Genomic DNA, 15,809 nt, shown 5'->3' on the forward strand with positions numbered 1-15,809 from the left:
TTATCTCGTTATTACAATGGAAATAGTGCCACCGATTCTCGGTAATCGCACGAAGTCGTAAACAGCCCGCTGTGGCCTCGCGCTTCGCTACGATCGCGTCGACCAATCGCTGGTGTTTATCGCGTCATATCACGTCATATTCAACCAATGAGCGCTCACGTTTATCACGCGACGTCCAAAAATAGCTTATCTGAGTCATGAAATAAAAGCAGTGGTTGTTTCTTAACAATGTTTAGAAACAAGTGGAACGTCGAGGGCAGTGGACGTGCCTCGTCGCATGAGAAAGTTTTCGTTCGTGCAGTGAAGTTTAGTGATACCGAGGCGTTCGGTGCTAACACATGGTTCGGCACTCCGGCCACGGGATGGAGACCACCTTCTACGACGAGCAGTACCCCCTCAGCGGACCAGTGGAAACACTGAAGCGGACACTAACTTTGGACTTGGATTTCGGGCGGGGCGTAAAACGGGCGAGGACCTCCGCCCCGGTCCTCTCGTCTCCGGACCTCCAGCTACTCAAGTTGGCGTCTCCAGAACTTGAGAAACTAATAATGCAAAATGGTATGATCACGACGGCGACCCCAACGCCGGGCGCGCCGGTGTTGTTCCCCGCGGCGGCGCCGACCGAAGAGCAGGAAATGTACGCGCGGCCATTCGTCGAGGCGCTGGACAAGTTGCATCACGGCGAGCCCGCGCCGATCGGCCGGCGAGTGTACGCCGACCTCGACCGGCCTGTCGACCGCTACCCCACGCCTGTCGTCAAGGACGAACCTCAGACTGTCCCGAGCGCCGCCAGCTCGCCGCCCCTATCCCCCATTGACATGGACACTCAGGAGAGAATAAAGTTGGAACGCAAGAGGCAGAGGAACCGAGTGGCCGCGTCGAAGTGCAGACGGCGAAAGCTAGAACGCATATCCAAGTTGGAGGATAAGGTGAAGCTGCTGAAGGGCGAGAACGCGGAGCTGGCGCAGATGGTTGTGAGACTGAAGGACAACGTTGCGAAGCTCAAGCAGCAGGTGCTGGAGCATGCGAACGGTGGCTGCCACATCGAGTCGCACTTCTGATCGCGCCGCCGCCGCCGCTCCCCCACATTCCATGCTAGTCGCGCCCGCTCGGACGCAGCATACAAAGCGATTTGTGATCTTAATTTTACTGTGTAATATATAGTTAACTCTAGTGTAAGTTGAAGCTACGTTAAGGATGCTGTGGTGTTAAGTTTGAGAGGTCGCGTGTGACGGCAGAACCTCCGCTCGGATGAGCCCGTCGCCTGTGGCGAGGCGAGGGATGTACTTAGCGAGTCACAAGTTATAGCTTCTGTTGTAAGTCGCAGTTATCGTTTTCCTTGTATCAGTATTGCGTTGTCTCATAGAATAGTGTAGAAACTAGAAAGGATAATCGTGCAACGTCATTCGATTGCAGACTGAGCGCTGTTAGCGCGACGTTGCCAGCTTTACGACGAATTTCCCGTTTCAGCGATGTTGCCGTAGTCGACTAACTGAAGTGGGATTTCCATTGTTCACTCGTACGAGTTTGACCCGGCGGAATGGTTAAATAATTATTGTTATATTTTCCAACAGGCAAAATCGTATGATATATGCACAATTTTGTAAACAGAGCGAGAAGGTAAAGGATTTTGTTAAATGCCGTATGAGCGGGTTCGAAAGGGACAGAGATAGGGTAAAGCTGGCAACGACGCATCACATAGAGTGACGAGCGGATGTTCTGCTAATTAAAATTCCGCCTGCGCCGCCCTCGCGGAATGGCGGCCATGTGTTCGGCAGTCGGACGTTCCGAATCACGTTTTGTTGCACAAGGTTAACTTTTTTCAACACTACAATGGCGCCTCAATGCCTGTCGGATTTGTTCGATTTGCTCGATGCGATGGTTAAAATTGCTTGCGTGAAAGACTGACCGAATGTGTGTCGTTGAATCTTAATATATGAGTGTTGCGCGAAGTATGTGTTGCTGATAATATAGAAATGTTTTCTCAGAACTGACCCGGTGCTCTTTAGAGGTCTTGTAACATGAGGCCGTCCGATTAAAAATATTATTGGAGGACGTATGTGAGCGCGTTCAGCGCAATTCGTGAGAGAACGAGTGTTTATTAGGAGAGAGTGTGAGATGTATTTATTAGTGAGAATGATTACCTATTAGGATCAAGTAGCAATCTCGAGTGCCTACGCTTTGTAAACTGGAGCCTATACGTATGTTTTTATTGTTTTTGTTACCATTAAATGAGCGACAGTGAAATTGTTCTGTACCATTGTCTTCTATAGGTTATTGTAAGTAATATTATACCAATTAACAAGTTGAATTGTTATAGACTATATTATGGGGGAGTTTGTCGCATCGATACGATATCCTCAGTGAATATAAAGAAACTGTCAGGAAAAAGTGACAAACGAACCTATTTGTATTATTTTTATACAAAAATGATTCTTCTGAATGTTAACAATAATTTGTAAGTTTATAAAAAATAAATAAAAACAGTTATACTAAAATAATATATTTCTATGAATTTAACAAAGAATATTGTTTTATACTGAATACATATTGTATGATAAAACAGAATGAAGAGAAAATAAATTATGAAGATTATTATACCATTTAATATTTACTTTCATTTTATCGTTCCCTATTTACACAAATTAACATTTTTGTACCACATAATAATGGTAAACGTGCATATTGTTTACAACAACAACAATTACAAAGTTATACATTTTAAACTACTTTTTAATATTTAAAAAGAAGTCATAATTTATAAGCACCCCATTCTTCACTAATTAATAGTGATGGTAAAAACACTTGCATAACTCAAAGTAATTAAAAGGAAAACAATTGAGGAATTATAGCCATCAAGATAATTTAACATTACGACATGATTTTACACATAAACATACATAACTTACTATCACCATGGCATCAAAGATAACAGTAAAAAATATAAAAAAGAAAACATAAAAAAAATTATAGCACGATGTATGTTTATCTGGGACACCTGTTATAATTTGATCTGCATAAATCAGGTTAAATAAAAACGTAAACAATGTCATAATATTTGTAACCGTTTAAAAAAAAATTATAAAAAACGAAAACAATGTCATAATATTTGTAACCGTTAAGAAAAATAAAAAGTAGATAATGACAACAATATACATTATAGTATTTATTATATATATGTAGATTAATTCAATTCGTACAAGACGGAAAAGGGTTATTGCATAAATATTAAATAATAAATGTAGGTTAACGTACAAGAAATGTGATGACAACATTCATTCAGTGATCATGAAAAATGCAATTATGTAATGAATCGACATCAGGTGCTGTAAGCAAAACAAAGTGAATCAGAAGTAGGGTGACGGATACCGGACTAAAACAGATATCGACCTTCAATTTGCACCATGGATGTTGGCGTCCATCACTGATTTCCTGTGAATTCTAAAATTTCCTGTGCCAATTGGCAAGTGTTCCAATGGGTGACAAATCCAACAAATAATCCTTTACGGAGTAATCGGAATAGGTTGTGGTTTGCGCGGAGGAAAATTGAATTTAAAATTGATAGTGAGCACTGCTTATTGGCAACTGGCTGATCGACGCTATATTTTGTAAAATACCTAATAATGGCAATAAGTATAAATAGGTAAAGTTATAGATCAAAAGAAGCTTATGTTTGAAAATGATTTATCATGTGAATAATTGGCATAATCTTCAAATCAAGAAAAGTAAAAGATCATTCCCATTTTTGCTTAAATTAAAAACATTTAGTTTATTGTTATTTTACAAAATTGCGTGAAACCAATAAGAAATAGATGAAAAATATGGCAACATAATTATGGTCGTTCTCAACTGTTCCACTGAACTGACAGTTCAGTGGAACAGCAGTTCTTCATGGATTAATATAATTATGTACTTCTAGGAGGAAACACACATTCCATAAACAAAAAGTTCCCAGTATGTAGAATTTAGGGTCAAAATAGTAGTGGGTATCGGCGGTTAAAGTTTATAAAACGTGAAAAGTTCTCAAGGTATAAAAACATCACTATAATATGGTACATTGGAATAAAAAACATAACCTTGCTTCACACAGCCAAACAAAAAGGAAATATACCTGCCGCTACCGTCGTTAATTTGACCTTCAAAGTGTAAACATGTGGTAGGTATATAACAAAATTGTTATGCAGATTCTCTGCTTGTACGTTTTTATGAGTCCAAAAAATACTTGTTTGGAAGATACCAGATCTGCTTTTTTGTTACTCTTGAATGTTATGATGACAATATTATGAAGGTCACGGAATCGTTGCCAAAACTAATTGTATTCACCGGACATCCGAATATCTACTTGGTGACTACGTGAATTCAGCGCTTCAGGAATTTATATAAATGTTTAGGGAAATAGTCATAGCTGGTCGTTAAACCTGACGCGGTTTATTTTCAGTGTTTTATGCGCTCTAGTAAATTTAATCAAATTAGACTAAATAAACGTGGAATTAAATTGTAATAACAATTGGTCCTTCGAGCCAGATTAATGGAATTTGTAATGAAATTACATTTTATAGACATGTTTAATTTACTATACAAGTTCTGTTTTGTTCATAAAGATAACAATTATTTATTTTACAAAAAGTCCCTAGATTGCTGTACTTCCTACTAGTTGCTAGTTGCTACTGATATACAAAATTTGAAACTAAATGTTGAATTTAAATCGCAGTGGTAAATCCACCATGGTGCGATAACGCGGATTTAAACGGCTAGCTATTAACATTATAATAAATCTGTCATCGTTAGTGATTAGCATTGGTCCTGTGCCGTTGAAATATGGGTCAGTGTTGCAGCGCGGCGGCAGAAGCCTACGCATTGTTCTTCGCGAAACATGCCCGATATTTACTAACAGATCTGTATTTATACAATACTTGTACCTGAATGAATAATACTCGTCTCATTGTTGTTCAAACACTCATATTTATACTTCGCGCTTTTAACATAAACATGTGAACGGACTGGAACATTCTCGAACGTTTTAACGAACGTTATTAGAATAATAGCTTTAAAGAATTACGAATAACAATCTATTGGGTACAAGTAACTGATCAAATTGTTTAAATCATTATCCACGGAATCCTTTTTAAAGAGCGTAAAATTCGTACAATGCCGAAATAATCATTCGTAACATAAACTACTCGTTTGTGAAATAAATTTAACTTAGACAGTTTTATTGTAGTTGCCGACCAACATTTATGACCTTACTCTAACATGATCCACTTTCTCTCAATTTTCAGAAACGAGAAAATATTTAGACGGAACAAAAGCTAACAGGGAGTGAAGAAGGATGTTGTGTAAACTTTATCGGTTTAGATAAGACTTTTTGTGCTGTTTGTGTACAGGCTTTCAACTTTTAAAGTTGGAATGGTTCCAAGGAAACCCGCGCGGTGTGCGGTCGCTTGCGCGCCGAACAGTTGCCCGTGTGACTCATGTTTGTAAAAAAAAAAAAAATTTAAAACTACTGTGACAATGTGTGAACGGAAACTAATGAATAGAGGCGGCGAAGACATTGTTAAAAGATTGTTTCTAACCGCTTCTTTGTGTCCGAATAAAAAAGTATGAGCGTTGTCTTTAAATTTTCAATCTGTATTTATTACAGCGTCGTAATAGGATGACGGTTGTGTAATAGCCTCCCCAATGTTTGCGTTGACAAACAAATGTTATAGGCAACTCCCAAAAAATTTCTCCAAAGAAATGTTATGTAATATACTTTATAAGTAGGGCAAAACCAACTTATGGCATTTATTTATAACCTACTGATTTTTGTGACTTCTCAAAATCGAATCGAATAAGAATTTATACTTAATAATTTAACATAATAATTTTGCCAGGATTTCGAACATTGTATCTAACAAAAAATAAACGAATAAAATTATCGAGCATTTCGTCTATCTATTTATAGTAAACAAGACGTCATGTGCAAGATTATACCTAGTTTCAAATCATCAATCGCATATAGATAGCGATATTTATAAAAAATAAAAAATAATGTAACGACGCCTATCGTTCGGAAATCGGTTGGCGATTCTCCAATCACCGCACGTGCCGGCACAGTCGATAAAATAAATCAGCCAGATTCATTGCACTACCATTGCTCTAATGTCGTACGGCTCAAAGTATAAATAGATTATGTAACAAAGATTTGTTAGTGGTTTGCAATAGTGCAATAACTTCGACGAAACGAGGCCTTAATGAGCGCTCTACATTAATTGCGATCACCGGGCTTTTATCTACAATTATTATTATCATCACACAGCGATGAGTTCATCTCGTTCGTATAGAAAGGGAAAACAGCGTAACGAAGCCAAAAAACATGAATGTATTATGTAAAGACCTATCATTACTTAAATTTGCTGCATCATTATCGTAACCTTCGAACAAGTAACAAGGGCTTTCTGAGAAACTTACATCAATACTGTAAGCTTTTACCACACCTACGAATCAATAAGTACAGGCAAAATACTTTAATTATTTATTTCGGTTCTCCTTTTGTTTAGTTTAGAAATTATCGCACGATAATTATGTTGATTAGTTTGGATAACTTGGATATCTATAGGTTAACCTTTAATATGTTTTTTTTTGTCCAAAACGCTGCGTACATTAGGTACAACACGATCAACCAATCTAAGTTTTATAAAAATTCTAATTTCACACGCAAGTACCCGTGAAAGGAAGATTGTAATTACGCCTGGTCCAAGCGCTACATTGTATTATTTTATATAGTACCAAAAGTACAATTTACAAAATATATGCATAATCAAGATAATACAATGAAGACAAAACGATGGATGTGAAGATCCATGTCATGTCACGTTAAGAAACGAGTTCTTAAAATAAAAATATCGAGACACGCTTTTGCGCAGTCGTTGGTTACATCTGAAGGCCCATTCAAGGAAAATAATGCTAAGACTTTTCGCACTTAAAAGCAGTGTATCGCAGACCGAGGCCACTTTCTACGTTTCACAACGCGCGGAAGTCCTCCTGCCTGACACACTTTCTTCCATTGTTTACACGGCGCAGGCTGCAACCAAGTCCTTTTGCAACCATTGCAGTTGCAGTCCCATGAATTATAATTTGTGATTTATATTATCTGCAAGTTTAAAGAGGTGGAGTAATTCCACATGAATAACCTTGTCAGGCGCGTAGCAAATTATTCTTTTCGCAATTTTAGGTGGTAAAATAAAAAAAAAAATAACAAATAAACAATACAAACATACTTTTTATTTACCGATATAAAGATAGCATTATGTTCATTAATTACATGTATTATTGTTATTGCTTCATTAATTGTTTGCTCCTGAAGTCCAGTCGTAAATATTTTTCCTCCAGTCGTGTATATGTATTATGTCGAATTCAAAAATAAAAAAAAATAAAAAATAGAACACCTTTAATATTCATAGTTCATAAAATGTTTTTGAAATTATTTACTCGTACAAAGCCACGCTGTTTGCAGACAATATCAAATGCTCTACATTACTCTACAATCACCATTAAGTTTACCGTTTGTTGCATCGCTCGACGTTAACAATTTGAAAATCCTCACGAGGATCTTTTCATTGTTTTTGCTAAAAAAGAAATGTAAGTACGTCACATATTTCACTATTTTTTGTAACGTAACAATTACTGGAAATTTTATTTTTGTTGCTCTACATTAGTTAATTAATATCTATAATAGCCGATAATGATGCTAGTAACGTACTCGTATGTACCTATATCAGATAGTGTTTTCTACAATTGGGAATAATAATTGGGAGTCCCATATTTGTTAATAGGTTACCCGTGGTGGGTCTCTATGTATTCCTACCAAATAACAACAGTATTAAACGCTGATGTGTTCTGATTTGACGGGTGGGGTAAGAGAGACATACTTATCCGAGATATTCCAGCTTCGTCCTTACGGGTAGCTAATTAGGTAGGTAAATGCTTACGTTACAAAATTATGGAAATTGCAGATATATCTAAATTAACTATAATTATATACATAGAGAAATAAATTATAAAATACAATTTAAATAAAATTACTATAAAATGAAGAACATTAACCTCTTCGGATTACAAAGGGCGTTCCCACCAAATTAGATTGTCACAGATGACAAATGAATGCCTTCATTGACATTTCTGTAATTATAAGCCTCGGTTCAATTTACAACGTCTATGAGCTCATGTTTCAATCGAGAGGAATATCGAATGGTCTACATTTGGCAATAAGCGACTATAGTGCTTTATTTTGTAGTTATATTATGTTATATAGGCAGATAAAGATATAAATAGTTTAGTAGTTTTTTCACTTTTTTCATTACCTTTGATGGGCCATAGAATTATCGATAGATCTCAAATCAATCAATAATAATTGTGAATTGTGACTACATGTTGAATTTCGAAATTCAAACAATGTTCAAAATATGACCATCTGTGTCTTAATATTCTGGTTCATTATTTCGGCTCTAAAGTATTATATGTTAAAAATAACAGAAAATATTTTGCTAATTGCTTTATAATTTAAATTATAACGTCGTGGTTTTTGTTTGAAATGTGACCTGTACTTTTTTTTTAATTGATATTTGATCAATCAGAAGAACTTTATTATTTAAAAGTTGAGGAGGAATTAAGATATAACAAAGTTATCAAACACAAAATAAGAGTAAAATGAAATCGCTTGAAAAACAATAGAGGAAAGGTTACTGGACTGTTTTTTTTGAACTTACGAACACCGATTTAATAATGCAAATATGTGTAAATTAATGCGAATATGTCTATAATAAATTAACTTTTGTTCGAGTTGCGATTGTGAATTAAACGATAACACATTTGCGCGCTACAATTCATACGCCGCCGTAATTACCTACACGTACAAACCGTACAATGCAAAGCTTCACAGTTGCAATAGAGAAAAATGTTATACAATTTGATACTGAAAGAATGGTTGGCATAATGCACATGAACCTTTGTCCAGAGACAAAGACCTATACGTGCGCGCGCGCTGGGCGTCGCAACACGTGTTTCACACACATACACACACGCACACATGCAATCTAACCTGCTTGGCTTGATTAGTTCGTTAGTCGTTACAGTTTGAGATCGTCACAAAGGAAATTTTGTAGCTGTTTTCTTGTAAGGGTTTATACGAGGCGAAGCGGTGAACAAGGACGAAATTGTAATTGCTAATGAGCAATTAATTCCCTTAAATAAAGTTGTTGGATGTTTGACAAATAAGAACATCTTTACTTTGTTGCTTTGTTTTGTAGCGCTTTCTTACGTTACAAAGTAATGTACATATTACTTACTTTCCTATTGTTCACTTTTTTACAACATGACTATTTTTTAGATTTACGAAGAGAGGTGGTTAAAGAAAACTAATATTATATTTATTTTTAAGGAAGGCACAAGCTGTCTATTCGTATAAATCTATTTATTCAATCACAGCTAAGCACTTTTCCTGCAGTAAATAGCTAATGCCACGTTTTGTAAAGAAACCCCATGACCTTCTAAAGAGAGTCTGAGAGTAAATGGGTTAAACAAATTGTATTAAAATTTATGCCAATTAATTAATTAAATGACTTTTTCAATTTATTTGTCCTTCGCGCACAATCGGAAATATAAATTATCTTGTTAATTACATTATTTAAGGCAGGATGTCGACCAGGCACGTTTGCGTAAATGAAAATAAATAAATAATCATTGAAAAATATATGAAGGTTAGCTTTACAAGAAATGGATCATCATAATAACTACCTACCTACACTCAGATGGCAAAGATTATGGTTACGGACTATTGGTTCCGTGCTCGGCTCTATTCAAGAGGTTAGAATATTCAAAGTATTTGCTTTGCCCATAAATTTATTATATGTTACTAAAATTACATCACTTTCTTTCAGCAAAGTTAAATTTAGGATGTATAGGGACTATATTCTATAGTCCTATAGTCCCGGGACTATAGTCCCGGGGGTAGGGCGGTTCCTTTATTAGCGCGGAGAAATGCACAGATTATAGCTTTTTTTTTAATTATTATTCTGTATTTTATTTATTTGGGAAGCAAACAATTCATAGGTAGCGTAACATCGATGAAACGTTACATTACATTATTATTACATTGCTAGAAAGGAGTAAACAGTTGTCAGAGGGTGGAAAATTCAACCTTCGCCGCGGGCAGCTGATTTCTATTACACGTTACTGTCCCACTGCTGGGCACGGGTCTCCTCTTAGAGTGAGAAGGATTAGGCCATAGTCCGTCGCACTCGTCACGTGCGTATTGGTAGACTTCACATAGCTTTGAAGACTTTTTTTAAAGATTTATCAGGTGTGCAGGTTTCCTCATGTTTCCATTTACCGTTTTAGTAAGTGATTATTAATCTGTAATACGCACATAACTTTGAAATATCAGAGGTACAAGCCTGGGATTTGAAACTCGGGCCCCTTGATCAAGAGGACGTGTTTAACCACTAGGCTATCACTGCTGACAAACTACTGCTGACTTTATACACTATAGTGTGCAAAGTTCAGTCACCGATTCACCTACGTACCAACCAATAACAATTTGATACTGTCCTTACTTACAAATAATACATTTTAAGTGGGACCGTAGCCCACGCAAAAGTACTGTTATCAGCGTCGATATAACCATTTATTATCTGCGACACAGCACTTAATACACATCGTACGAGTACATACTTGTCACGTTTAGTAAAAACAAATAGCCATCGGTTCTGTAGATTTCACCTTTTTATATGATCAAACAGTTTTTCTATTGGCACTTTATTTACGATTTCCCAAAAGTAGGTAGTAAGAATATGTTTACAATTTAGAAAACTGTTCAATTTAAAATACGGCAACCTTAATAACAGTATTATTAAGTGGTTACAACCAATGCACAATTTGTTGCCAGTCAAAAACAATGATTAGCAAATATTACAATGGTAAATGAGATTTAAGTAAACAACTACTATTTTCGGATAAGGCATTTGCGGTCATCCTCACTTGTGGTCAGCAGTTCAGCACTCCCTAATCTCCTGGTATTTTTCCACTATATTAACGTTGTATAACCACAGAAAACATGATTAGGAAGTAATGGGCACGAATACCATATTTTATAGAGGCAATTATGAACGCGCGTGTTTTAATAAATACATTAACTTGATTTGTTTACAGATGTCCATGGATTCTAATGTAAACCAACCATACACAGAATATTGTAGAATCCTTTGTGTATTTCTAATTAATAAAACGGTGTTAAGCGCTGCTGTGTGCTGGTTTAAAGGGTGTAAGATCGTCATAAATATTTAACGTGCCAATTTAACATGGGTAGCAAGTAGCAACTATAGTCCGATTCATAATTAGGTGTCCAAAATGTAAACAAAGGTGTTGACCTATCAAGAAAATATGTGTCAAATGGCAGTTTCTTATTTTTGACAATATTAAATTAATACATCGATAATAAAATAATAATCTAAATAAATTAAAATCAATTCACATTTTCCAATATTTATATTAACTCAATTTAATTTCTTACAGTAATAATAATAAAAAACAAGATTTATGAGAGAAAATTAAATTGTGATAATGGTCACACAATCGGCATCCAACACATTTTTTGTGCCGCCATTTTTAAGTTTCGTAGTTGATATTATTCATTTTTGTGATCGTGATCGAACTTGACTTTTTTCTAGTTTTCTTAGCGCGTTTTTTTTAATTGTGTGCAGTTATTAAGTTTTTGTTTTATGTTGAATTTTGTGAAATTTTTCGTTTCTTATTAATTTTTTAAGGTTTACAATACCTGTAATCGAATTTTGACAATGACATTTCTTTGTTTACATTTTGGACACCTAATTATGAATCAGACTATAGCAGCGCATCTGTGGCCCACTTCAGGTAGTACTATGATGGCGACAGTTACCACCTATCATCAGGTGGGATACTTGCTCCAATCTTCTAAAAAATAATTTAAATATAAATTACCTACATACTTAATGTATTTCCCATTGTTGTCGCGCTACGCTGTCAGCCTATAAAGAATTTTCAACGATAATTTGGGTTGTCGCCAATTCAGCGTTTCTTGTTGATTACGTAAACATAAATGCTTAGGTAATTGTGATAAACAGTTCTATTTGATACTCGTTCTATGGTTACATTCATCAACTGTCAAGAGATTAAAATTACGACGTAAAATAAAATAAAGTAAAATAAAATAAAAGAAAATGGTTTCAAAAATCTATATTCAAATGTAAAACTTTGTTTTGAAAGAAATATGGTGTTCTTAAAGTCAATGACATACGTTCCGAAAATATTCAAGCGAAGAATGGGAGCCATCATTCATTGTCGACGAAGGGGCCGACATCAACATGCCTGTACCACAAATTCGAGTTTGATTGTTATTTTTATAAATTCTTCTACCAAATCTCCTATAACTCTTTTATCAGAACAGTGGCCTATGCGTTTGCTTGGAAAAATCTGATCTTTATTTTAAATTTTATAGAAGTGCAAAAGTTTCTTCTTTTACTGGTGCTTATTGTATGCTATATTTTATTTATTCCAACATGTTTATGCTATCTTAGTGATATAATTATATTTATTATTATTATTTGAACCCTACCTATTTTTTCTATTCATCCCTACCTCTCCTCATACATCCTACATCTCCTCACCTAAAGGTTGTCTGGAAGAGTTCGCTGGTAGGCGATAAGACCGCCTTTTGTATTGTCTTTTAAATTAGTTATCTATTTTTTATATGTATCTTCTTTTATTGGGTACAATAAAGAGTATTGATTTGATTGTTGCTAACAATTCAAGCTTTTGTAAACATTTCTGTTTATCAAAGTGTTGTATAAAATGATAAAGGATGATAAATTGCCCTAGTCTTCAATCGTAAACATTTGTTTTTTATACATATTTGCAAATATTTTTACAATTTTATGCTTTTATGGCGTCTCGCTGGAAAAGCTACGTTTAGTAAACAAAGCCCAATCACCAAATTCATTTTGAATTTTGCAAAATTCACACAACTTTATATTTAATTTACATTTAAAAAAGATAATGGTATAAGTAGTAAGTTATTAGAAAGAAATAAGTATGCGAGTGTAAAATTTCTTAATTTATCTAGCGCTGTTCAACGTGAAGCATTCCCGTGTACATGAATAACATGTGGAGAACAATCTCACTCGTAACTTTGAATGTCACACGGACATTAAATGTTAATAACTTGAAGCAGAGGGTAATGCCACTGAGGCGCTGAGTGGCAATTTCAATTACCCGATTCGTTAAAACACGAGTGACTTGTGACACGTTATTTGTTATCGCACAGTGTTTATATTTAGTTCAGATTATGCATAATATTTTGTTTCGTGCGATGACTTTTCGGTCTTATGACCATTTTGTCAATCACAAGTGCTGATATATGGGTACAAAAACTTTAACTTAAAATAGAAAAATAATGACGTCTTTGAGAAGGAGCAAGGGCCAGAGCTTAGAAGCGAAATACGAAGGATAATACCTATAGGTAAATACTAATTAATACAGGTTATATTTAAATATGGTTATTAAATGCAATGCTAAAATTGCGTATATTAGAGGATTATCAATTAATAAAGAGCATTATATTTAATTCTTGGATGCTTAGTATAAAATGCTCATTGCGTTCTTGGAAGGCAAAGCTATATCTGTCCAAACCGCAGTAGGTACTTAGTTTCCTACTAAAGACTCGTTCTGAATTGTGAAATTACAAAAGTCACTCGAACATAATTATAAGTATCAGTGTTAGCTTAATATTATTATTTATTTATGTATGCACCCAAAATATAATTCATAATAGAGCTTATATTGAAAATTTAGTGCAAAGGCACTGCTTATTTCTTAAGAAAACTCTTCCATCAGACTTGGGATTGGAGATTGGTTAACACCTGGTAGTAATGCGTGCACTTTTATATAATATAATAATTAATTAATTATTTGTAATTTAGTAATAAGCAATAACATAATTATAAACACTGCCAGTAATTATATAATTAATAATTCATTACAATCCCTAATTCGTCCTAATACTTTGTTATTCTTGCGTGGTATTTGACATATTACTATGTAAAAACAAGCAGTTTAGCTGCTTATAAGAAAGAAGCAAGTATTCCGTCACGCATAGTTAAATTAACAAATTACAGAATAAATGCACCGTGACCATAGTCTTAGTAATTGGCCATTCAAATAATATAATCATAGGCCATTATTTTTAACATCAACTGGGTTCTCTAGAAGATTTTCAAATATACGTATCGAAAATGACTGGTGATTATTGTTTATTATGAGAAGAAAGCATCGTTCAACTCAAATGTTCATTAGTAGATGCTGAAAAGGCAGCAGAACAAGCAGTGATAGCCAAGTGGTTAAGAAACTCGGCCTCTCGATCGAGGCGTCCGAGGTTCAAATCCCAGGCACGCACCAGGCACGCAATCACTTGCTTAAACGGTGAAGGAACACATCGTGAGGAAACCTGCACACCTGAGAGATTTATAAAAAAAAATAATGTGAGCCGTCACGGGACGCCTGGCAGATGTGAAACATCGACATTATTTTGTAAAAGTAATATGCAGAAAAGAACATATTGTGATAGGAACTAAATATGTCATAATGATAAAATAAAATATTACGATTTTTTTCCAGATAACGATGACTATTTTTTGAATAAACATTTATTTTCATTAATCGAGTGGGAGAGAATCGCACAGTCGATTGCGCATGGCGCCACACCGTACACACTACGGCATGCGTCGCCACGCCAGAAATCGGTTTTACGTGCGGCTATAGATGTTTCACATCAAAATCTGAAAGGTATGTGAAGTCTATCAATACGCAGTTGGCCAGCGCAGTGGACTATGGCCTAATCCTTCTTATTATTAGAGGAGACCCGTGCCCAGCAGTGGGACAATAATGGGATAAACTTCCGAAAAGCGCATACCGCCGATCAATCAATGCGCCAATTTTCGTTATGATATTCGTGATCAGGAGGTCAAATTACGTTAGTCTACCAAATCTTAGGTCGATCGGCGGTATGCGCTTTTCGGAAGTACACCCCAATAATAGGTTGATGATGATGATGAAAAGGCATAATACTAATAATATAAGGATCTGATGGTAAGGCTGGATTTCAGCCGCTCAGGTGCGTTACTACTACTTGCTACCCTGAAGACTAAGTCGTGCTGCCCTTACAACTTTTCAAACAGTACAGCAAGTTACGCGAATGATACGGTGCCTTAATAGCTAATTTATTGGGACTCATCAATCAAAATCACATTATAAGAATTGCGATACACCAGTAGATTAAATCCTGACTATAATATCTACGTCAGTAGGATAATATATCTATGAATATACCTAACCGAGTTTAACAGAAAGCATTTTTTTTCTGAACTCCATGGTGATAAGCTATATTTATGGTACGATGCCAAAAATGGCGGGCGCTTGTCTATGGCAAGTTAATGCCGATTGTCAGTAAGCATTGACACTTGAATGTAGTTGGAGCTTTGTCTAATTAACATACAATACGATGGAAAAGAAATTTGCGTACAGACAGCCAATTTACATAATAATATTTGGATGGCACATACATGCTGTACGTTTTAAGTAGCATTCATGTTTTTTTATACTGAATGGAAAGTTACAGAAAATTCTATTTGATTTTAAGTAGTTATTACCCAAGGGAAGAACGTCTAGGAGTGTTCCAACTTTGTTCGAAAGGCAGAATGTAGCATTTTCCTGTTGTTTTTCATTTTTACAAGTATATACCT

The 15,809-nt window shown here is 35.4% G+C and overlaps 1 protein-coding gene across 1 annotated transcript; it reads left to right on the forward strand.

Annotated features, from left to right (window-relative positions):
• Positions 1 to 216: 216 nt before the first annotated feature.
• On the forward strand, positions 217 to 2,608 carry Jra (Jun-related antigen). The gene has a single exon (XM_073086316.1). It carries the CDS (start codon positions 339 to 341, stop codon positions 1,059 to 1,061), a length of 723 nt encoding a protein of 240 aa, XP_072942417.1. The 5' UTR covers positions 217 to 338; the 3' UTR covers positions 1,062 to 2,608.
• The last annotated feature ends 13,201 nt before the right edge of the window (positions 2,609 to 15,809 follow it).

The sequence above is a fragment of the Epargyreus clarus genome, unplaced genomic scaffold, assembly GCF_041222505.1.
Source record: "Epargyreus clarus isolate Ecla_fem2 unplaced genomic scaffold, WU_Ecla_fem_2.2 ptg000024l, whole genome shotgun sequence".
Taxonomy (NCBI): Eukaryota; Metazoa; Arthropoda; class Insecta; order Lepidoptera; family Hesperiidae; genus Epargyreus; species Epargyreus clarus.